This window comes from Dromaius novaehollandiae, chromosome 13 (assembly GCF_036370855.1).
Source record: "Dromaius novaehollandiae isolate bDroNov1 chromosome 13, bDroNov1.hap1, whole genome shotgun sequence".
NCBI lineage: Eukaryota > Metazoa > Chordata > Aves > Casuariiformes > Dromaiidae > Dromaius > Dromaius novaehollandiae.
The window spans coordinates 14,938,695-14,964,467 of NC_088110.1; the positions used below are offsets into that span (position 1 = coordinate 14,938,695).

A 25,773-nucleotide genomic window follows, 5' to 3' on the forward strand; every position below is an offset into this window, starting at 1 on the left:
ATCAGAATCCCTTGAAGATGAGCAGTGTTTTGTCTCTGGACTTCTGTAATTGTTATGCAGTAAATGACAAGCTATGGGCACTATTGAGTAATTGTAACCAAATAATCTCTTTCCGATCTCTCCATGGTTTTAGAGGCTACAAATAGGGTTCTAAACACCAATGCCCAGTTTTACATGTCATCAGGAATGATTAGGACCTACTAATATTTGAGGAGGGTTGTCATATGACATGTTTTAGGGTCATGTTCCTAGAAAGGGTGTTTTTCTGATTAATGCAGAAATGAATTTGGAGCAGGTGAAAGACATACCAGCTGTGGTACAGCATAGAAAGTATAATTACTGGGAAATTAGAAAAATCTTCCTTTTTTTCAGTACTGATATCAGTGACTTAACAGCTTTGAATATTGTGATTGTTCAGCATAGTACAATGAGTTTCTGGTTGGAAATGCTTGGTGCCTGTCTTTCATGAGGTTTTTCTGCCTTGAGTGCTGCAGGGCTTTTTTATGCAACAGTATTTGCACTTCTAGCGTGAAACTGGAACAGGTGCAGAGAAAGGCTGGTCAGATGGTACAGAAACACAAGGGATATGTCTGATGACAAAATTAAAAGAACTTTGTGGGTTAGCCTCACAACATGAAGGCTGAGATCTGAGATGATTTTTGACTACAAATACCACAAGCAAGTAAATGGAAAGGCTTGGGCATTTAAGAGGAGGAGAAATGGCACAAAAAGAGACTCTCAGAAAATGGCTGTAAACACATTTAAGCTGGAAATGAGAAGAATGCCATAATAATTAGGAATTGGTTCCATCCTTAAGTATTCTGGAGTGAATATAATGGGGACAAAAGATCCTTGCAGATTTCATTATGGAATTAAATAACTTTGTTATTAATTATAAGAAAGGATTGCTTGCAGCAGCAGTGATAGGCCTGTGAGACTGCAGCAGCCCTATGTAACTTTCAACTCTATGTTCCTCTGACCAAAGTGATCTTCCTGAATGATGATCTCTTAGTACAGAAGAGCGAGAGGAAGGCAGCTTGAGGGAAACCCCTCTGTACTGCAGATAGGAACTGATGGAGCTGCCGCTGGTCTAGTGGCATTTGCATCACCTGAGGACCCCACTAGGGAAGGACTCTCGTTTCCATATATACCAAAGACATCTGGAATGCTTGTCTAGACAGATTTGCTGGGATCTCATTTGCAGACTCTGACCTCTGAAGGGATGGTTTAATATTGGGCACCAAGGCAATCTCCCTGTGCTCACCAGATGGGCTGTTAAATGTGGGAGTCATGAAAAAACCCCTCCACAGCAAATAGCAACCAATTAATCAAAAAGCAATTAACCTGTTTCTATATCTATTTTTAATTGGGAAAGCCATGAGGATATGAAAGGGAGGGCTTTGAGGACTGACTGTACACAGGTGTTAACAGTACTGGAATTCATCAAGCCTGAACAATACAGTTCTCACTAGAAATGATCTTATTTAGATTAGACAAGATGACCAGATGAGGTACAGTGAGCACGTTAAAAAAAAAAAAAAAATCAGAGTGTGAATACGAGGATAATGGGTGACTAACAGGTTTTTATCATAGTGAACCCTGCAGGACACATTTCAATGTGAAATATGGAGAGGACTTGTGTGGCTTCCATTAAAACTATTCCTGAAGCTAAATCCCGTCATCTCTCAAGAGTCATTCCTCAGTGATGTTACTGTATTAGACAGTCATGAGTCATAGATGAAAAAGGCGATAACTTTCGTTGCCTAAAGCTCTATACATACCATTAATATCCAATCACTAAGGAGTGAAAAAGCACTTAGTCAAGTAGGGTGAAATGAATTTCCTCTGGCCAAAAGGCAAAAAGTTGATAAAATTCCTTTCATGCAAGGACCCTCAAATCTCCTTATTGTTAGGATTTTTAAAACTCTTCTCATCAAGAAAATGCAGTTATTCTTAATTTACTAGGTCCTTGATCAATACTGTACTTTCAGCCATTTAAACATGTAAACTGCAATTATTTTTAAACATATATATATATATATATATATATATATAAATACATATTTATATATATATATAGTATTAAAAAAGATGATTCGGAAAGCTCCTTATAAGTGCATGTGTTACAAGGAACTCTATTCTGCCCATGCTTTCTGTCTATAAAGGTATTATCCACGTAGTGTCAACAGCGTGTGTTTGGGATATGTAAAATGATAACTACAACAGTCTTCACCAAATTCCAGAAGACTTTTTAGAATAAAGGTCTGCTGCCTGCTGTCTAATTCCAAATCATTTTCTTGATTTTTTTTTTTCTTCTTTTTAAAAGCGTGAAGAGACTAAGCACTCAATTAGATGAATGTCTTGGTAATGTATTCATACCATCACAGTGCATGTTGAACAAATTGGCAAATAACTTGTCAAGTATTTGGTTTACACACTTTCTAGAAGAAAACTGTTTCCTTCAAAGTCATAATTACTATGATGGTGGTTAAGCTGTGGTGGAGATGGCTCCTCTGTTTTGTCCTAGTTGAATTTGGTCAGGTTTTTTAATCTTGGGGAAAGAGTTCAGTGCTTTAGAACAGCAGCTAGATTGCTTCAGTTGTCTTTCTTGATAAGGTATTTATTTCCAAGAAACTTCAATCATCTTACCATCTCTGGTAATGAAGACTGCGGAAGGTTAGCTTAACTTCCAGCACTGCTAAACATATCAGTACCTGACAGAAATAACCTATAAAATACCACTAATATCTTGATCCTGCTTAGTTCATACCTGCTATATTTTTATTTCATTTTTCTCCTCTATACATCATGTAAAATCAATCTGACAGATGCTCACACAGATCTTGGATTCATTAGAAAGTCATTAATTATCCTGAAGGGATGTTTATGGGTAGGAACACCATATATTTTGGGCTGTCAAGACAAATTTACCAAACTGTTTCTCTGTATCTGCCCTGAACTCTAGCAGGGTGATGATAAAACTCAGTGCATAATATTCCGCTAAATCTAATGTAAATCTAATGTTAAAAAAAAATTAGTGAAAGCATCTATATCGATAATCAAATTGAACCTCAAATGAGATTTGTCGCTTAGATATCAAAGCAATTAGATTATTAACATCCCAAGGCATCTTTCAAGAATTAATTTCCCAATTAGAATTTTTATATAAATAGTATTTTGTACTGTATCTTCTACAGGAAAGTGAAGAGTGTGCAGTGACACACTCAAATGTAGATTACTTTTTTGACTGCATGTTCTTGCTCCTACATGAAAACTGCATTACTATGTCTGTACAGCTTTCTCTGCATTATGAGCTATGTTGGAAGAGATGTTTTTGTGAGAAAGACCTGTGAGACGGAGAGAAAGGTCATCACAGTTGATTTATGGGTCTCTTGGTCCTGTTTGTTTGTTTTTTAAACTAAGGCTCATCTTCTGAATTTCAGCTTGGTCACTCACTTGGCATGGCAACACTGCGAGGTTTGAACCAGTCCCAGGAGGAAGTCTCTGGGCCAGTTGAATCCTTGAGACAGCTGCTCCAATGCCCCAGACATGGCAAAGTTATGGAAGGAGGACATGTGGCTGAGCACGCACACCTCTGCCTCAGGTACTAGAAAGGCTTTTTAGGGATTTAGGCAGTTGTGCAATCTCCCTTTTCCTGTGCTAGTCCCTGCACAGCTGATTTCCTTCTGGTCTCTGCTTTTGGATACTGCTGTCACCTCTCTAGCACCTCTGTCAGTAATCCCAATATGATAATCTATATAGAAGAATCTTGCAAAGACTGACCTTCTATTTCTGTGAGAGTTGTCCCCTGAGGTTAGTGCAAATCTACTTGTGAGGCTGAATTAATTTCAAGGGTTTGCTTTCACATCTGGATAACATGTCTTGACAAAGTCACCTGCCATTTGAGAAGGTTGGAGCAATTTGACTGCTATGGATTGTGGAAGCTGCAGTTCTCACAGCACATCAGATGCTTTCAAGACTCTAATGCATTGATTTCACAGGGTCTCTGTCAAAGTAGGATGGGCTCGTACTACGCAAGAGGTGGAAGTTCTAAGACCTTTCTAAACCAGGCACTTGCTTCCTCTCTGTGAGGTCTCTCCTAATCCTGAAAAGTTAGCTCTCCCTCAGCTATAGAAATGGGAAAACTAACTCTAGCTATTTGTTTCATCACCCTTTCCCTTACAATTTCTATTCCAATCATTACTTAGATTTTATAGTTGGGCTTTAAACCAATGAAATTATTCTAAACTGATTATCATCACCCCCTTGGCCAAATAGAGGCATCGTGCTTTTTGCCAAAATAATTCCAGAAAGCATGATTTTTAGTAAAAACAATATACTTAAGAATGCTCATCTCTGCAGCACCCAATATGCAGTGATATAACGCTGCTGCCTTTTGTAGGCCATATTGGAACAATGCTGCTAAATCAAGCCAGCATCTTAGTACTTGCCTGTGGCAGCACAACACTAGTTTTCACTCAGTGAATTTTTTCACTTCAAATGTGTGCTGAGAGGTATCTGCCAAAGCAATTACTTCCCTTGCTATTCTTCATTTCTGTTGTTCCTGTTCATGTTACAGTTGTGTCATTAGTTTGTGAGTATGTTAGATTAGCTTTGAATTATATCTGCTGTATGAATTAGAAGGAGAGATTCCATTAATTTGGTCAATGCAACATTTCACTAAACCTGCTATTCAAAATGTTATCATATGTAACAAGATTGATCCCAGTAGCTTAATATTTTAAATGCACAAGGTCAAAGATGTCTTCCTTCTGCTTGCTTCCAGGCCATGCTTGACAGCCAGTTCTTGCTGTTAGCACCAACAGTAATAAAGGAGACCCCTCAGTCCAAATCTCCATGTCTCTGCTAATGTTCTACTAATTAGCAAATATACATTTTAATACTATGCCATGGAGCAGAGTGTGGAAGTAGCTATACATAAATATATCAGACTCTTATATAAGACTCTTGATATATATCCATATAATGCTTTTTCATCAATGCTTTTGTGAACAGAAAGTTACAAAAGAATATATAATATATTAATAGTAAGTTTAAAAGTCTCTATAACTTTGTTTTCAGCCATCTGCTACACTCCACTTTTCCTGAAGTTTTCTCTTCAAGTTTTCACAACATTGTGTTGCTAAGATGTAAAACTTAATAAGATTTTGATGATTTGCCAAAACTATTTTTTTCTAAGATACTTTAGTAAAAGTGAGAAAACAGCAAAATCAATAACAATAAAAAGTTATCTTTACTTTTGTCCTGCGATGCAGAATTGCAAAATAATGGGATGAGCAGTGTTTCCTCATATATACAGAATCAAATCTTGGGCCCCTGAGGGCTGCAGTTCACTCAGCTCAGGAGTGAATCTTGGGGAGGCAGTGGCTGGGCACCTTAATGGCTCTCTCATCCTGGTTTATTGACGTCCCAGAATATTTTCTTAGAACAAAGTAAGACATGCTCGAGACTATTAATTTGTGCCAAGCTTCTCATTATAGAAGTAGCTGGAGAATTCATGGAAAAACATGGTACAGGATAGCACTCATGCACTACTTCCATATCCCCTTCCAAACAGAAAACACAGAGACAGAAAGGCCTGCTTTGGGCCTGTTTTGTACTGAAAATGGAAGGAACCTTCTGTATAATCTTATAAGATCTGTCTGCTAAAGAAATATCTTCTTTGAGCTTGTTCACAGGAATTGGAGCTTGCTCTCAGAAATCTGGCCAGCTGCCAACTCAAGCTGTTGCTTGTGTTGCCAGCTCGTTTACTTTTATTAGTAAAGACTTGTAGGTGTGGGTCCAAAAACAGTGTAAATTTGTAAGTGGATTTATATGAAGTTTTACAGGTTAGATGCCAGGCTCAGAATTTTTCACATGTGAGCTTTCTGCTGAAACACTTGCATCATCTCTGAAAGTCCATTTATTGCCTGGTATGGCTTTGTGTAATAATAGTTCATTTGGAAGGATCAATAAACTGTACATAAAGGTTGATTGTACAGCATGAACTATAGAACAGAAAAAAAGAGTTCTGTATCTTATGTTCAGACCACTGGCTTGCTTTTGAAGAGCTCTCATTAAAGCCTGTTTTCTCTGCTAGTCACCTAATGCTTGTTTCCTTGCTACATGCTTTACCTGCTCTGTCAATCCCAGAGAGGGCCAGGAAGGTCTTCCTAGCTGCTTTTTGAGAACTTATTAAAGCAAGAACACAGGGAAAAAGTTACCCTACCTGTCTCCATATTGTTTATGTACGAGAGCAGTCAGAAAAGGGTTGATCTTATAAGTACAGGTTTAACTCGAAACAGAGTCTGCTTAAAAGGGGAGGGGGTAGGGGGCGGAGGACCCATAGGGCTGTTCAACCATTATTTGCTCTTTGTAAGATGCAGCACTACAGAATGCCTGAAGTGATGTTCTGTTTAAAACTATTCCTCTTGTTTCATTGGAGGGAGAAACTGAATTCCTTCGTGTGTTAACTCAAAGTGCATGAGGCATACAGAGGAGATATAGATAGCCTGAAGTGAACTCCTGTCGTTCATTATGGCAGTTCTTGTATCCCTTGAATATCTGATTCCAGACACTCACAAGTATGGAAAGACCTGCAATATAATTTCTGGAATGAGTATCTTTGGAAAGACCTCTTCTGGCAGTGTTACCACACAAGGCAATTAGAACTGCCTAATATTTAAAGGACGCTCTTCTAGAAAGATCCTACAATGCAGGCAACTGTGGCTCCGCAGTGCAGGTTTGGGTTGAACAACTCAAATGGTAGCCTTCTTCCTTCCTCGTACGAGATGAACAGTCCCAAACAATTTTATCCCCATCCCAAATTAAGAGGTGAAGTTCCTCTGCTTATGCAGTATCTCATAGGCAGAATGATTTCTGATCCCTTTCCTTCTTAAGGAGTCCCATGCACAGGAGAAATTCTCAAGGAATTGATTAAAAGCTGAAGACTGCTTTGTGTTGTCACAGCAGCTGTGCAAGCTTGCAAGAATTAAGCAAAGCTAATTCAGAATAATGCGACTGGAGCAAATTTTGTAATGGAAATGTACCACTTCATATGCAAACAATAATAGGATATGGAGCTGCAGGCTGTTGGATCACCTAGAGGGAAAACATCCTTTTGGGTGACTGTTATATACCAAAACTCAGGTATGCTATTATAACAGATATATAAACCTAAGAGGGAAAATCTGTTTCCATTGAGACCTTTTTGTGCTGTTGTTAAAAGTAATAAAAGTTTAGTTGATGAGATCCAGCCAAGAAAGGACAGATCAACAATTTGAAAAAATGGCAGAGCTGTTTGTAAGCAGCAGTATGGACAACATGGACTTGTTTTCTCTGACTGGATTGAATGTGGAAAGAGGAGGTTTTATTTAGGCAAAGCTTTGCAAATCTGCTTATGAAATCAGGAATCTTATTCCCATTAATTTCACCCAAGTGTATAAGGACAGTTGCATCTAAATGGCCTCTACACTTAAGGATACAGTTTATCTGTAAGTCATTTAGTAGGTTATGCCTGCACAACTGTGTTACAGATATCTTCTGTTACTTGGAGGTGTCTGGAAATATCACGTTATAGTTTAACTTAAGTCAAACTTTGCCTATATTCATGTATTTGATGAAACAGTTTTACTGATTCATGTGACTCCTCTAAGACACCTTGAAGGAGCAAGATAAAGGAAAATGGTTTGGCTGAAAATGCTACCTTATATTGCTAATGTAGGACAAGTACAATTACTAGGTGTGTCAGAATAATAGGTTTTCTTCACTTCCACTTCCTGGCAGAACAGGGTTAAGAAAGCTGAGAAGTGAGATTTACTAAAAAATATAGAAGAGCCAAGTAATTGTGGGCAAAGGTTTTCTCACACTTCTGTTGTTATTGTTTACTCTGATCTGAACAGTCTCAAGGTCAGCAATAAATGTAACCTGAAAGTTAAAATACCTTTTAAAGTATATTTTACTAAGAGCTATTTTTATTTACATATGGTATGTAAGACTAAATGTATTGTCAAATAATGGCTGTTGGCTTTGCACTTGTAAATGACAGGTAAAAGGAATTACGGAGATTGCATTTGCACAAATTAGTGTATGAGGCTATCTATGATGTTTCAGCATATGTGAGCACTGGCATTTAGATCACCTTTCTAAAATCAGTGGAACATGCAGAATCACAGAAGTGTTTAACCAATAATCATAACCAATTCCAGGGCTCCTCTGCTGTGCGTGCTGTTTGCACACCTACTGAGATTATTTCTGAGCCAAATAATTGCCAGGCAGGCAGAAACCTGAAGGCAGGGGATTTTATATCATTGTCACTTTACAATTAGAGGGCTGAGAGCCAAGGGATTTGTCCAAGGTAGTACAATAAGCTGTTGAAGAACAAGATCCCGTTCATATTAATCAAAGTTGTGGTTCAGTCATTTCAATACGCATTGTCAGGGTTAGAGACCAGCCATACCAACGGGATGCCTATGTGCACGGCAGTTACAAGGGTAGTACCTTGAAGAGATTTTTCTTTGTGTTACAGAAATTGTAGAAAACATGTTAATGTCTTCAAAATTATAAAGTAACCAAACAGCAATCACTTCATATCCTGCTAATAAGTGATGTCTATCACCAGGAAAGATACTCTTGTCCTTTTTATTAAAGGCACCTTATCTTGTACTAATATGAATCTAGAATAACTACTGACAATGGGGAAGCTATGTCTAAATGACAGTAGAAATTGGTCCATAGATATAGAGCAACCTCTTTGCAACAATTTGACTTTGCAGGTGTGTGAATAAACATAGCATAAGTCTCTTTATTCTAAGTCTTTATGGGTTTGGAATTCAAAACTCCTCAAAAGGTTAAATTCTGTTACGATTCTAAGGAGGTATAAATCTGAACCTAATTATGGTAGAACATTGATCAGGCAATACTCTGATAGATGTCAACTTGGGCACTGTTCATTCTTTGAGCCAATAATAGTATAGTAGAAAATTGGGAAATTGGAAATTGCAAAACTGGAAATTTCTTCTTGATAAAATTATATATTTTTTCCCTGAAAGTGAAACTTTGATTTTTCATAATAGTTTCGTCCAATGAAAGATGTTCCTAGGTAATTTTACTTGTGTATTTTAATTAATGTCATCCAATAAGTATTAAATTAATATGAATAGTACTAATGATAAATAGCTGCTAAGGAAGACTTATACTTGAACTAGTTCAACAAACTTCATTTCTATTTAGTTTGTATGACCTGCATTTTTGTAGTGGATGTAGATCTAGCAGTTTTATTTCCCTCTTCAACAGGCTTTGCAAGTATAGGACTATAACACTCAGAATCTTAGAACAGTGCTTACCGGGGAGGTGAATCAGGATACATGACGTTGACCTGAGAAAGTGTCTCCAGATAGGAACCAAAATCAAAAGCTGGGGGGAACTCCTCCATGCAGGTGGATCTCAGCTCTCCAAATGAGCCGCCATAGGAGAAGCCATCTGGAGCTGGAAAAAATGCAATTAATACTCACTCTTTTTTTCTCTGTGATGGATTCTCTGAGGGAATATTATTGTTTACAATGCTGCCATAAGTCAGAAAATAAAACCTTTCTGAGGCAGAAGAATTACTGGTGTTCTGGAACAATCAGGTCTTGCAAGACATCATTTTATTCCTTTAAGAGTGAGTCAGCCAGCATCAATTGTAGCTGAACTGTGGTGTTTCAGGATTTGGCACAGGGACTATGTATTTAGTAGTGCCCTACAAGATGCAATTGTCTGAAGTTCTTTCTGTGCATTCAGGAATGAAACAAAGGAAGTTCTGCTTCCTTCAACTTCAGATGTTAGCAGGATTGCTGAAGTTTTCAGGAACTGCATACATTGCAACCTCAGCAGTTCTATGCAGGTGCTTAAAAGTAGGCTTATACATCTGATTTCAAGTATCAATGTCTTGAGAGATAAAATGGTAATCTTAATAAAAATGCTGACCTAAAAGGGGAAAAACTGGAAAATAGGAGAGAGAACCATCCTGCTACCAACTCCAGGGCTCTATTAACAGAGAGAGAGCTCCAGAACTACCAAGAAGTTGGTGCTATTTTGTGTCTTGGAAAATAGTTAGTTAATACTCAATATTTTAGTGGGAATTTCCATAAGCAGGCCCCGAATTGTGGAAATATAGCCCCCCAGCCCAAATCTACCTTTCACACTAAGCGATCCCTCCTTTTCACTCAGTGTGTTAAGATAGTATCTGGAGACAAGAGCCAACACCTAAGTGAAATCGAAGTAGTGTTTTTCTGTCAGAGGGTAAGGGCAGGACTCGCTTCAGTAAGTCTTGGACTGCCTGTTCCTTCTTCTGGCAATTTTCAGCTCTGCCAATTTTTTCTTGAAGAATTCTACCAGGACTAATCCATTCTATTAAGCGCTGTGCTTTCCTTTTACTTAATAAATGAAGAGAGCCAACTTCACAGTGACTCCTGCTGCTCCCATTCTGGCCAGTGAAAGCACACTGAGATATTAGGATGGCGTGTGCTAATGCAAAATTTTCTCTTAGGCAGATGGGCACAATTTAGTTTAAGATTATTCCCTTCAATTTCTCTGAAAATGTCACCACGCTTGTCGTCTTCCATTTCTTTAGCATTGTTATTTCTAAGAAGCAGTTTGAAAATTGTCCTTTATGTCTTAGGCTGGCTTCAGGGTTTTTAAGGAGCTGAAATTAATGTAGCAGCAGATTTAAAGGTAGTGATTGTAAATTAATGTTCAGTATTTTATCCTGCCAAAATATTGCTGTGTTTGTGGGTGAAACAATGACTGCACAAGTTTGGGTTTAACTATTTAATCCCAAATTTAGCTGCTGAAAATTAGGAAAAAAGGATGTTACAAAGATAGACACTAGTGCTTTTTGGTTTTTTGTTTTTTTTCCTCCCTTGTACATTACCATGACAGTTCTAATTTCACTTCTTTTGGAGTCTAAAATCTAGTCCCAAAATAGACATTCACGTATCTGGATAAATGTTTCTGGAAAAAAAACCCCAAATAATTATTTCTGGCTTAATTTGGACAAACTGATTCTAGGAAATAACATGTTTCTTTTAAGCACAAAAATAACTAGTCCAAATAATTAAGTGAAGTCTCATTGTTGTCGGTGGGTGCTTCATTTGCCTCAGTGAAATCAGAATTGATCCAATGCATTTTTAAGTGCTGCAGTATTATCTTCTATATACAAAAAGGAAAACTCAAAACTAGGCAGAGAACTGTGCTCTCATGAAAACCTGCAGATACAGGAGCAAAACCACAGATGACAGAAGTTGTTGATGCTCTACTGAATTCATTAATCCATATTTCATTGGATTTTTACTAGCTGAAGACCTGGCTTATGAAGTCACTTTTTGTAACCTGTTTCTTCTTAAATATAGAAATAACCAGATCTTGCCTTTTCTTTGACCAAGTGGCTTTTAACTTCTGGTCAGCAAACCAAAAACTGGCCCAAAAGGTAGTTCTATCACTACTCCTTCATATTACCAATTCCTTTTAAATTACAGGGGATTTTTGTCAGAAAGATAAACTGGGACTTTTTGATAGTAAGCCAGTCAATCTAAATTATGGCAATTGTCTATGAAATGAGATTTTGATACCCTGTTGTTCTACTTGTATCCAGTTACTAGTTTGTGAGGTGAGAAAAGAGGCAATTGCCAAGTCATTGTTGTAAGGTGGTGCAGATTGCAGAAGTAAAAAGACTCCATGAATCTATGTTCAAGAAATTGGTCACTACATTGTAGCTTTCCAGCAGATAGAAATTACATTATACCCTATACCAAGCCTATAATGGGATATGGAAATAAACTGCATCAAGAGTCTAGGGAGGGAGACGAAATCATATCTAGTATCAAGGAAAAATAAACTGTTTAAGAAATGCTGTTGGCACTTGGCTTGTTCATGTTAACTGTTAACTATGGGGCTTGTACTATGTGAATTCAGTGCCAGCATAAAGGTGCTATTAAACTACAAAGCTGGCTGGAGAGTAGGTATTCCTTGCAATTTTTTACTCATATCTTCTTGATCACTTGCCCAGTGGCCAGATGCTTTTTGTTGCCCTTGGTACCAGATACTAGCAGCGCTAAGCATTACCTTGCTAGTTAGCTCTCTTACCATAACTAGCATCTCTCCTCAGATGTGGGTGTCGTAACCGTCCATCCTTTCGCAGGCTGCCGACAATGATTGTAACACAGGATAGAAATAGCACAAGTCCAATAACCACTCCAGCCACCAGAAGGGGTGACACAAGTAGACTGGGATCATTTCCATTTTCACTATAGCTGGGAAATTCATTGATTGGGCTGCTCTGGTTCAAGTGAACTTCTGCACAGCAGAGAGAGAAAGAATGTGTCAGTTATGAAAAAAGAAATGCATTAAGTGTGGTTATGCAGATGCCAAAACTAGAGTCCAAAGCACTAAGAGACAGATTGAGACAGGTGCATTGTATGAATTCATGCTTTTATGAATGTCCTGTTTATTAGACCAATTTATGGAGCTGTTAATAACTTACTCTGAACAATTGTTTCCCATGTTACCTGTGGAATATCCTGGAGCAGTCAACCATGTATGTTGCACAATGCTCATTTTGGTTGCTTATTCCTGGAGACACTCCTTACACCATGAATTGATTGATGCTAAAAGAATTGCAATGCACAGAGAGGAATAAGAAAAACAAAAATTCCCCTAGCAGAACAAAGGAATCTAATGTTGTTACCAGGTATGAAAAGACTCCAAGGATTTGCAGAGAAAGTTCTGGGCAAGAGCTAAAACAGAGGAGCCTGCTTTTGGAGCACAGGACATGATTTAGTTTGTGGGATGAGTCAGAAACCCAAGAAACTGATTTGAAGTAGATTTGGGAAGAGACTCATGATACAGAAGAAAAACTTCAAGGAGATCCTCTGTGACTTGCAAAACTCTCCCATCAGCTCAAAGTCCTCTCTTTGGACTCTTCTATGAGCAAAAAAAAATCGAAAAGAAGTTGAGGCAGAGAGAGAGAACTAGTTATTTAACTTGTCTATATTATGTATTTTTTACAGAATCTGAGTAAAGAGTAACTGTATTTTGTCTGTATATTTGATAACTTTACACTGATATGTGTTCCTCAAAGAAATAGAAGTGAGCTTGCGTAGCTGGAATTCTGAGAGAGAATGTTTTTAAGTTACTAGAAAACCTAGGAACCATCCAGATGCCTAAGGCAGCAAAGTTTTGGGATATCAATCAAAGTTTACCTGGGAAGAGAAGAAATTACTCTGGAACTTCTTACGGAAAGAAACAGATTAACAGAGGTTGGGGTTAATAGGATAAGAGTGCTAATGCCTAATGCTTCAGCATCCACTGGAGCTGTTCCACTAGGATAATGTATGTGATTATTTGTTTCTACATTAGAATTAAAAAAAAAAAAGGAAAGACTGTAAGAGCACTTCCTGGCTCCCCACCAATACAATTCTTAGAACCCAGCAAGGCATGCTGTGCAAGGATGCAAGCATTCAGTTCAAGTGCTGGAGACCATCTGTTTCTCTTCTCGCTGATTGCTTCATTTTCTTTACAAGACTATATTTACTTTATTTCTGTCTAACTTGTTCTTGTATCTACTAAAATAGGTTTTAGTGAGCCTACAGAATAAAGATTAAAAAAAATTTAGTGATCTTAACAATGAATCTGAATATAATTGTCCATCTCGAATGCCTAGAGAGAATGTATTTTAGTTGTTTGAGTCATGGGCTCTTTCTGACACTCCTAAGGTTAGCAAGTAACTAATACCTGGAAATGGCTATTTATTCTTCATGATACAGTGTTAAAAAGTCTTAAGTGATTAGCAAAAGCAATCTGGTATCTTTGTAGCAATTAATGATAGCTTGCAGAAATGAGTAGCCTACAAAAATGTGTATCATACCAAATGCTGATGTGGGCAGGTGATGATTTAGTCATGTGACACATCAGTTTACATAGAGAAATGTGCCTTTTTATGGCTGTCATTTTATTTATTCACTATCAGGGCACACACAGTATGAAGAGACCTGGAGTCTACCTGGAGCAGTCACCCAATTAACAGACCGAAGAAGCTTTAAAACTGATAATTACTGGTAAAGATAAAAGACACACAAGCATACTGTAGCTTTAAAAATTTGCCTTTAAGAGCAAGTGAAAGTCAGATTGATTGATGTAGCCTTGCATTTAAGAAATCCCTTAAAATAAATAGAGTGGGATTCTTGGCCACTGGATTTTCATCTAAGGCGTGCCTTTTATTAAGCAGAAGTATGAGCATTATAATAGTACTTTTGGCCTTAACATCTAAAAAAAAATTCTTTGAAATAAAAGAACATCACAGTGAGCACTTTATACTTACCAGATCCTAGGGATTTTCTTTATTTACTGCTTAATGCAACTTATCTATTTTTATTTCAACCCCAACTTTTCAGTACAGACTTTTTGTAAGACCCCGAGTTAACAACAGGCTGTGAGGTTTGGTTACTGTGAAGAATTCACTAAAATGGATACAAACTTGACTTCTAGAAGTAAATTCCATTAAAATTATTATGAAATTGTTGGAGATACATATATAGCAAGACTAGCTTTCAAATTGGTACAGATGTATTTTTATGTTTGGTTATTTGCCAGTTGAACGGATAAACAATTTGTTTCCTGCAGGCGCTAACAAAATTTTGTTCTTTTACATGTTCCTGTAAAGTGAATACATGGTTTTGGAAGTGTGGTAGTAGTGGATCTGTGTTTTTTATATGAATAGATGTTAGCAGATAGTTTTCAGCACTGTTTTCCCAGTTCTTTTCCTTTGGGATATGCTACTTAGTGTCTTGCAGTCACAATAAGCTTGAAAAGAAGAGCAGTACATGATGGCTTCATGCCAATATATATTATCATTGGCTAACACTTGACATTGAGAGAACTGACTATAAAACAAACTGGGGAATTAGCATGTAGTAGTTTTTTTGCTAATTTTTTAGAAGCACTTGACTGTTGGCTGAGAATCTTTGTGAGCAATTAAGACAGACAAAAAATGTGCTGAGCTTTAACAAAATATTGTGTGCCAAAAGGGGAAATTGAACTGAATTTTCCTGAGAAGTAAACTAATTGTCTAGCATTAAATCAAAAGCGTATGGAAAACTATCCTAGTTAGTACTCTTCCCTCAAAGTGTTTGTGGGTATGGAATACACACTGAGGCATAAATTCTGCTGATGTGGCTATGACAGTAGAACTCAACTTTGTCAAGGTTTACAATATTCAGATAACGTTTTTCACTTGTCCAGTTTTCTAACTCTGTATTGGTAACATTTTTAGCAAGTTTGTACTCCTGCTGGCTTTCCATAGCTTTGTTTATTCAGATTGTTGCAAATTCTGTCTTTGAAAGGTCCAAATATCTCAGCAGTCCTAGTGAGTTTAAATTACAATTGCAGAGAATTGACATATCTTAAAAAAAAAAAAAAAAAAAAAAAAAAAAAAGTTGAAGTACAGGCAGATAGTTTACTCATAATTTTAGCTGGCATGCAATGATGAAAGGGAAGAATCAAGTTGTCAGTGCGATGAGAACATGAGCCTGGGATTTGAGGCTGCTCTATATGCTAGTGGGCTTATAGTCTTCGATTTAATGTCCAATAGTACTGAAGCCACTAAGACACATTAACCTCCAGAGTTTTATTTTAGACAACGCAAAGAGAGCTTGGATTACATTATATTTAAATGACCATGATGTAAATTACGTTAAAACATTTGAGTTAGGCCCATATTGCCAGATTTAAGTCTGTATTTCCTAACAGCTGCGGAAGTCCAACAGTACTGTTGTTTATATTGAAGTCTGTATGTACTGGAGTTGGCGAAAAAACCTCCCAGCAAGTTCAATGGGAGCGGGGAGAAGCCAACAATGAGTGCTTTTGGATGTTTTGAAACTTGGACAACTTCTAAATGGTCCTCTTATTAGGAAGAGACTTTCTAAAGAAAAGAAGGGAGTAGATTAGGGTAGTTAAGTTCTTTAGCTATAGAAGCCAGCTGGTATCTTAATACATTGACTTTATTTTGGAGATTCCTGTGCTGTAAAATGCCATCCAGTGTAAGCACTAATATTTGGTCCTATTTTGCTTTATAGGCATTTAACCCTGGTTAGTGGTGAGTTGAAAGTACTCTCTTATACTCTCCTCTTGTACTTGAGGAATTGTTTTTTATTACAAAACAGCCCATTCATCTAGCACTTTCTCAGGGCTTTCTTAGCCGTTCCGGGTCTCGTGTATTTTATCTCCTGTTTCTCACTATCATGAATCTTCCTCTTTTTATTTACTTAATCTAACTGAACCCAGTCTCTAGCAGAGACATGATATATTGCAATATTGCTCTTATTAGAAGGAATGAATGACTCCCGTTAGCCCAGCTCCTAAAACAAAATTCAGTTGATAAACTTCTTTTGTGGTATTATTTTGAATTTGACATTGTGAATCTAGTCCTTCAGACTTTCCTGCTGTGAGTAGTTGCACTGACAGACTACTAGGGAAATGCTAAAGTGACTATTGACTACAGATTGAGACTCTATGTCGGCATAGATTCTTTGTTTGGGAAACTTTGTGGGGGAAGAAAGTTGTTTGTATTACTTTGGGCAAAGGAATGTCATATCATTTTTTCTCCTCTTATCCAAATACCTCTTCTATTGATAAACTATACATTTCTGTGCATAAAAATGCTATTTTTTCATTCAGAATAGAAGTATCTGGAAATTTATGTAAAGTCCATAAATATAACAGCAATAGCAGAGTGCTAACCTTTCCTTTGAGATAAGTTGTATTTTTTCCATTAAATTTCATGTTGTAAACAATGCATGAATATACATGAATACCCTATATCTAGTCTTCTAAATATACATTATATTGGATGCACAAGGCATTGCTTTTATTCAGTGACTAACAGAACATGGCACAAATGGAACATACTGATACATTGTATTCACGACTGCAATTAAGTGGCACATATGGCTGAGCTAACACCTAATTTAGAATGAAAGCACTGGTGGAAAATTGCCAACACTATTCATTCAGTGTTAGATAATAAATTATCCATCTGCAAAATCCCTTAAATATCATATTATATTATTTTACCCAGTGCTTTTGCCATCTCAGCAGACCAACTTTTAAAGTAACTTCTTGTCGTTGAAGGAGGTATAGTACCACTGGACTTAGCATGTGTAGTGCTATTTCTCCTTCTTGTTAATGTGTCTTTGAGGCGACACTTTTTATTCCTTTCTAACTTGGTGGTAAGTTATGTTGAAGTTTCATTTGGGTCAGATGCTGTTGGAGTGAAATGTCTCCGTACCTAGACGTGTCACTGGAGCTTGGGTCATCCAACATACGTGGCCCTGTACTGGGAGTGGCTTCTCTCTTCTTCACTGGCTTATGTCCATGATGAGACAAAAGGGAAGTGCTGCACATAATTCACTTCTGTCCCTATTGAAATAATTTTTTCTGAAGGCACATCAGCTTCAGTTAAGGCATAATAGTCTCTTGTAATTATGGACAGTTTTCTTTGTTCCTTGTGAAACTTGAGGAAGATTTTAAGGCTGGGTTTTTACAAAGACAACCCAATCTCTTCTCCAAGTTTCTCAGGTGACAATTCATTTTATCACTGGCGAAGAGGGAGGGACACGGTGCGGCTTTGTTTCCCAAACTGAAATTTGCATGAACAGCTCATGGAGAAGTGCTGATGTGTTGGACTGGAAGGATCATGGTGTACACAGCTGTACACCTCTGCATCCCTACCAGCCTCAGTTAAGCATTGCCTGAGGACGGAATGGGCTTAGTGATTACTTGCTGAACCACAGTTGAAACACACTGACAGAATAATGTTGTATTACTTGTATGCCCTGGATATGTACAAGTTGTCTGGGGTTCATGATCTATCACCTTTTATTACCTTTAAATATGCTAAGTTAACAAAACTATATAGAACTGGAAACATGACTTGGGGGGGAGCTCAGTACGGGATAGTTGTGTGCATAGGCTTTACTTTTAAATGATCACAACAAGGTGTCTCACACACTGAAGCAATTTAAAGCATGTTTTTGATATCTTGTTTTTTTCCCCTGGCTGGGACTGTAATTGAATATGCAGCCTGTTAATCAAGGGGAAGAGACTGACAGATAGCAAGGAGCAGAGAGATCCCAGTGAGGTGAATGGATATGCTAAATTAGTGGAACTGATGAAGATTTTGTTGATTCTGCCTTTATAAATGGCTCCTGTTCAAAGATGATTTAGTCTGGCCAAGAGTGACCAATTGGATTCTCTGCTCTCTGCTGTACTGTGAAATAAGCCTCTGGCTGCAGCTGCTATCAGGCTGCTATCACACTGCTTATTTCTGTAGTGCCCAGGCAGGAGTTCACAAAATGAATATGGTAGGTGCATTACAAAAACAAGCTGAAAAAGGTTTTGGACCACAGATGCCGGCCTTGTGCAGTGTATCACTGTAGTAAGGGGGAAGAGGATGTGATTTAAGTCATTGAATGCAAAGGCCCCAAGGGAGTCAAATCTTGAAAACAAAACAAAATGACATACCCTTGCCCACCCCCACCACAAATAGCCATTCTGTTGGATTCAAAGCTATTCCATCTGGACTGTGAGGAAGGTTGGAACCTCTCACTTATACTAGATAAATGCCAAGGTGTCATGTGTCTGTGAGCCAGGGACTTACCTTGGTTATTCCAAGTATAAATCCAGATCTAAATCTGTCTTGTATTTGATTTACATTTATGCTTTGTTCCACTCTTCTATTCTTGTGCAAACAACCTGTCATTTTTAAATGGAATGTCAATTTAACATGCTTTGATTTCCCCCCCGCAACACCTTTCTAATCCCTAGCTGTAGTGAAAGCATTTCAGAAATTTCAGTGGTTCCATGAAAGTCTGTATGAGAACAGTTCAGCTCCATCAGACATGATACTGAATTTGGCATGTTTTATAAGAAACACTTTTGATGGATTTATGCTTTCTGATCCCCTCTGAAAAGTTCTGCTCATCAGTAGCCTGATGTAACTTTGCTTCTTTATAGAGGAAATAGAAATGTCCCTAATAAAATAATAATAATAATAATAATAAATATATAAAAAGCATCTTTCTTCTATTACAGATCGTAGGACAGGTGTTGGATTTTTTTTTTGTTGTTTGGTTTGGTTTTTGCTGTTTCTTGTTTTCTATTGAATGTCACCTGCTTGGAACCCCCTTCTGACTTCCCTGGTTATGATCCTTCCCTGGTCCCACTTAATGAAAAAACTGGAGCCCAATGCCCCTTTTTGTTATAAAGAGAGGAAAATACTGTGCTTTTATATTTATTTGTTCTCTTTGCCTGAATCTGGCCAGTGTGGATGGGGAAGAAAGCAGGTCTGTTTTCCTCAGATAGCCTTCCTACAATCTACTTCTTACCTTCTCGCAAGGCTGCCTTCTGTGCCTTTGGTGAAAGCGCAGTCTTTGCTGCGGACCTGTTGTTGAGTGTGCTCCTCTGCAGGAGTTCTAACGCAGTTCCAATGGCAACTTTTGAAATTAGAGTAGGAGAAAGCAGGGACCTAGAAAGATGTAAAAGCTGTAGAGGGAGCTTGCAGCTGTTGTTAAAAGCTGAAAGTTGGAAATTGAGTGACTGGAAGAAAGTGTTGTGTGGGTCTGGCTATGGCAATGCGTTTTGTCAAGGGGAATGAATTAGAGGCACTGCCTTACCATTTGGATACACTGATTGTTTGGGTTCTTGCTGTCTCTAAAGCAGCTATATAGTAGTACAAACCGTTGTGCCACAATAAAAACTTGCATGTGTGCATTTTTCACAGCAACACAGTATAAAACTGGTGGGCTGAGAGATTTTATTAATTCAGTTAGGGGAACACTGTGTATCAAATTCTTCCTATGTTATGTAGAAATAGCAGGTATGCATAATGAGGTAGAAGTTCTTAAGTTTTTAAATAATATTTAAAAGGAACCGATGATGATGCTAAGAACAGGCAAGGCTGGTCCTTTTGCACTGATCTCATCTTGTAGCAAAGTTGTGCAAAAAAATGGAAGACTAAAATACTCTGGAAACTGTCCTCTATAAATCAATTTTACAAGATACATATAAGTAGTATAGGAAGAATAATTTGCAGTTCAGGCGGCCAAAGAGCATATTTCATTTTTTTCTTTCATACTGCTTGCCTCTACTACCCAAGGCCTAAGGGTCAGTCATGTGTTGTATTCCTATTCTGTATGTTATTCTGTTTCACACACATACACAAAATTAAACTGTCTCTTAAGCTACAATCAGTATTCAATAATTACTGTATAGGGACTGCTTCAAACTTTATTTACCTTAATGTGGTTTGTAAATGACAGGGTGTGAATGTGTGTGTATGTAGTCATAGATTAAAGATGAGTTGATCTGATTTAACTCTTGTATATTGTAGCTCACACTACTTCATTCAGTTACTGCTTATGAGAATCCACGAACTTGTGCTTTGTGGAAGCTTGTCTGCTAGAATGGCATTTAATAGTTATTTGACAACGTCAAAAAGTGGATACATTTTTGCTGTCCGTTGCTGCAATTGTGACATTTAAACAGTTCCTAGAACCAGATGTTCATTTTTATTTTTAAATTTGAGGTAAAAAATCTGTATACAAATGGTTAACTAGTCTTGCCCGATTACTACTATTGTGGGATTCAGTACTGCATAATCCAAGCCCATATCCATGCTGTTAACCAGACAGGACCCTTAAATTCAGCTTAAGCTTTTCTGCAAGCTAACATTGCCTCTTTGATCTATCTCTACATATGTATGTTCTAATCATAATTAAAACTTTGCACTGAGTAGTAGTAAAAAATCAATACCTTATTCAGAACATGACACTGTGTGGTAGGGACATTTCAGTTTTATCTGATGCACTCAGCTTTAAGTGAATTTGGAGCATGCTTATAGGTACAAAGGCTGCCCATGACCTTGAGAAGCTCATCCAAGGCAGAAAGGGTGGCCTTTCCTCTGAGATATCTAGCTCTGCCTTTTTTATCATGTCTGCTAGCTATCAGATAATGACTTTTCTCTTCTTGCATTGACATCCTTATTATAGAACCAGAATGAACAAGATTGGATCACCAGCAGCCTGCAAATTGAGAATGTCAGAAGCAAAGAGAATGTGGCTGCATAAGGGCTCAGAAAATAAATCTTTTCAGATGCTATGGCTTTAGGGTATTATGTTGATGTCACAGCAGCATGTATAGGTGCTGTTTCAAATTAACAGGAAAAATCTTCCAATTTTGAGATCCATGGTCTATTTTATCAACATGATAAATACCACTGCAGTGATACAAATCACTCTGATATAACAGCCCACCTTGTGATGCAGAGTATATTTCTTCCTCCATTTTCTCATATACAAACAACTTTGAACAAATACAATTTTATAAGTGGGACCTGAACCTATTACTTTTTTCAGAAACTCTCTACTAGGCCTTGGAAATAAATATGGTGAGAATCCTGTTTTACTCATTAAAGTTACCTTCATAAGCTAAAATCCAACTTAGGTCAGTAGTGGCTTGACCAGGGCAAAAGCAGTAATTTTTATATTGTGAGAAATTCTGCTATTTTGGCACATGACCTTTTCATTCTGAAATAGAGGGGGAAGTAGCAATATATTTTTTCTTTTTATTCTGAGATGGAAAGTTTTGAAGAATTGTCATTGGAAAATAATTCTGTATTTTACTTCAGCAATGTGTCCACCTGAACTGTGAGCGGATGTCTCATGTCATCTCTTTAAGAGGCTGTCCTCTCATCTGAACTATATCTAATGTGACCTAATGAGGTAGCTATAGAGCAGACAGCAACACATGGGAGATGCAGGTCAGGCAAGAAGCCTAATCTGTACGGGTGGGGGGGAACAACCCAAAACCACAAGCCAAAACTTTCACACAGAAGAACTTGATTATTTACAAACTTTAACTTCCATCAACACAGAGAAAATGAGATGGCAGTGATGAAACTCTTGCTAGCTCTAACAGTGACAAGTGGTGATCAGCTGTTTGCTGACTTGTGCTCTATTACCAGCTACATGAATTTATGAATGTGTAAATCAGCTATCTCCTTCTGATTATTGTGAAATTGGCTCAAAATTATGAGACTTAAAAATATAAAGTTTTGTATTTTCCCTTTGCTTTGAGATATTATCATGGTTCTTTTAATCAGTGTCTTTCAGCAATCATTGATATGCTTGCATGATTTTAAACTTTGGAAAATATCTAGTAAAGATGATATTTGCAACAAGGTTTTGAGATTAAACCATTAACGGGAATTGCAGGAATCATATCCACATTATACTTCGATCAGTCCTAGAGTGCTTGTGGCTATGTGCTGCTTCTTATGTAGGACATCTCCTATAGAAATGATCCTATTTCTTATTCCACCCTCTCTATCAGTCTTGAATAATAGCAATCCACTAGGAAAAATGTAAAGAAATGATTGGTGTTCACTATTTATAGAAAATAATGACAACAACACAAATAATCAACTAGCTAATTATTGAAGAAACTCCGCACTAAGACAAAAGCTTGTTAAGAAATGCTGGAATCCAAAGATCTTACTTTAAGATTGTGATATGTCTCCCTATGCCTTTCTTTTAAGGGGACTCGAAATTTTTATAATAATTAAAATGATTTTGCTGTGTTGTTATGCAGTGCCATATGAATTACCACGTTGATGTTGAAGAGCATACAAAGCCTATAATATGACTTAATTTATCTATTGTATCTGTGAAAGCTACACCAGTATCCACCTGCCTATGTCAAGGACTTTTCTCATACTATTAAGAAGCTTTTTCATTCACTCAGATTTGTCTGATTAGGACCAGGGTTTCTACATAGACAGCTGCAGGCACGTCAATAATAGCAAAACAGATATTGGTTTGTGGGGCATTTTCAATCGATCAGTCTCTTTTTTTTTTTTTTTTTTTTTTTTTTTTTTTTTTTTTTTTTGCTAGAGAAGCTACCAAAGTTCAAGGACATTGAAAGATCTATAGAAATTAAATTACTCAAAGCCACTGCTATTATAAAAACTGGAGAGAGCCCCCCTATCTTTAAAGCCCTATTACTCACTATAGAAGACTCATTTAGCTGAGGGATTGGTAAACTGGAGTACAGGACGTGCCATGCAGCAAAACATCATTCCCTAGGTGCACTATGCAGTGCCTAGGGGCTTGCTTGGTGCACCTCGTGTCTTCTGCCCTCTCCGGTATTGATATTGGGCCTGCGGAGCTGAGTCAAGTTCAAAGGGAAGAGCAGATTCCAGCCAGCAAAGGGCTGGAAAAAGTAGCTTCTCCCCAGCTGAAAAGCAACAGTGTTTCTGCTGGAGTAGCATAAAACTCTGTCACCTTGCGCACACAGCTAGTTTTTATAGCCTCCACATGGTTCTTCCTCAGTAAATAATCTGATGGTGGTCGCTCCTGCATTCGAGATGGTAGGCAAAGGACTTAAAAACAATGTGGTGGTTAGGAAATTGTATTTACCTACTCAACTTTCTGTATAAACTGCAGTGTATATATCTGTACATTTTAAATGTAAAACAGTCTCCGCTTCAAGGCTAGTTTCAGCATAGGGTAAACATTGATAGCTGCTAGAGATGAGAGGTAGCTGCACCTTCCTACCTGCTGGGAAGCCAAAAGGGATTCTGGATTGTCCCCAAAATGGAAGACATGGGCTAAGAAGGACAGATGCTGACAAATGCCCTGAGAAACATTAGTCTCCGTTTTGCCTCCAGGCAGTTGGAAGTCTAGGCTGTGGTTATTCTTCCGTGTCCTTAAAACTCAAGCATTTATTATTTTCAAAGGGGATTAAAAAAATATTTTTATAAAGGAAGTAGAAATCGCAGTGTGTATTGTTGTGCATTGCTACCGAATTAAGGCTGAGCAAGAGTAGTAATAGATGCAGAAAAAGACCAGAACAAAAAACTTGCCCTTTTTTCCATGAGCACACCGATTCTTGCGTTAGACTCCATTTAAATAATTGTATGTTATGGGAAAGTTAATTAAATTTTGATGTACAACGGTTTTATAAATCCCTTTGTAATGAATGGTATTGCATGTATGTCAGAACCTCTTGTTACGCCCACATAGCACACTTGACAATGCCTTAACTGGAACACAGACTGATTTTAAGCACAACTAGCTTTTGTGGCATTTTGAACAAAAGGAACAATTGTTCAGTCCCAGAAAATAAGTGTGTCCTGCAGGGGTGAGTCTAATAAGACTACCTAAATAAAAGCTGCTTTAGGGATACTGCTTAGAACAAGAGAGAAGTACCATACAAGTTCACCTTCTTGCAGTAGTGATGCTCACATCAGAGACATGCTTTGTGTGTTTTGTCTAATGGTAAAGGTCAGCTACTGTTCTTGCAGTTTATCAAATAACTGTGATTTCATTTCTGTACATAATTTGCTATTTTGGATGAGGCAGAATGATCTTCCTTTGACTATTATCCACCACTGCAGCATAAACTGACTCTGGATTGTTCCCTGAGCCCTGCTGTTAACTCCTAACGTGCCTGTGTGCAAGCCATTTTCCCTTTCTTACTTTCATTAATATTCATGGCAGAAGTGTCTCCATTAAATTGTTCCCATTTACACATGGGAAAAAATATGAATGTTTGAAAAATGCTGTGGGATTCTTGGTGGAGAAGTTAGTATGGAAAATCCTCTTTCGATGGAAAATCCTCTTCTACTTACTTTCAAGTGTATGGGCAAATACACATGGATAATTGCAAAGGGATTTTCATTTACATAATTGCTAACAGCAAGGATTTTTAGCATTGCAGATTAACAAATTAAAAAAGAATCAGATTTTAAAAAATGACCCGCTTATTCAGTGTCCTGTTATCTGCCTTAATGATTCATTTTATCTAAGTGCTGGCAGATAAGTTATGCTGTTAGATTCATAATGAAGCCAAGAGGATTCACGTGGTGTGCACAATAAGGTGCTTCTATTCAAATTAACTAAACACACTTTCTCCCTAACAGAAGTATCTATTACATTGTAGTCCTGTGATGTAGGAGAACTCATGATGTGCTTCAATATGAGGGTGATGTAAAAAGTTCATATTAAAAGGAATTTATAACCATCTCAAAGCAATCACTAAACTCAAGTATGTGAATTGCATTCCCCTACTCTTATGTGGACTGATATTTGCATGAGATAGCTGGATATACAACTACTTCAATTCAGGTGTAAATGTATGAACAACTTTAGTTTCTTATGCGTGAACAATCTGATGTAAAAGACATTAAAAGCAAGTTGAAAACTTATTTTCCTTGCATTAGTAGATAATGACTTTTTGTGAAGAATCTGACAGCATGAAAATAGCTCCTATTTTATATGACACAGTAGAAATGCAATATATAAGCTGGAAAAAAGTGACTGCTGTTCTGAAAGAGGCTTATTCATGAAAGTTATGTAGCACTGGAAGGAATAAGAGGGGAAAAACAGAGTGCTCCAGGATTACTAGAAAAATATCAAATCCCAGCAAAATACAGTGGGATCTATCTCTGTGGCCCTGGAGAATACCTTCATAATGACCTCACAATTAAACACTTGGGGAAAATCCCTTCCGGCAATATTAGAGCCACAGAACTAGAAAGGCAAATGACAGCAATCATGATCAAAACCTAGGTCCAAGAAAAGAATTCAAGGGCTGTAATTGAGCTTTTTACCCCACTGATCTCCACAGGTCACCTGTCCAAAGTCTAGTTACCAGATGTGCAGTTGGAATCTGGGACATCTG

At 37.6% G+C, this 25,773-nt stretch overlaps 1 protein-coding gene across 2 annotated transcripts in view; it reads right to left on the reverse strand.

Moving 5' to 3' along the window:
* The window catches only part of BEAN1 (brain expressed associated with NEDD4 1), a 73,532-nt gene that overhangs the window by 8,601 nt on the left and 39,158 nt on the right, over positions 1-25,773 (reverse strand). For both annotated transcript variants that reach the window (XM_064519715.1, XM_064519716.1), the window contains 2 exons: positions 12,124-12,333; positions 9,345-9,486 (listed from right to left, as the gene is read on the reverse strand). In XM_064519715.1, the coding sequence (XP_064375785.1) occupies positions 9,345-9,486; positions 12,124-12,333 (352 nt within the window). The remainder of the gene's footprint in view (positions 1-9,344; positions 9,487-12,123; positions 12,334-25,773) is intronic.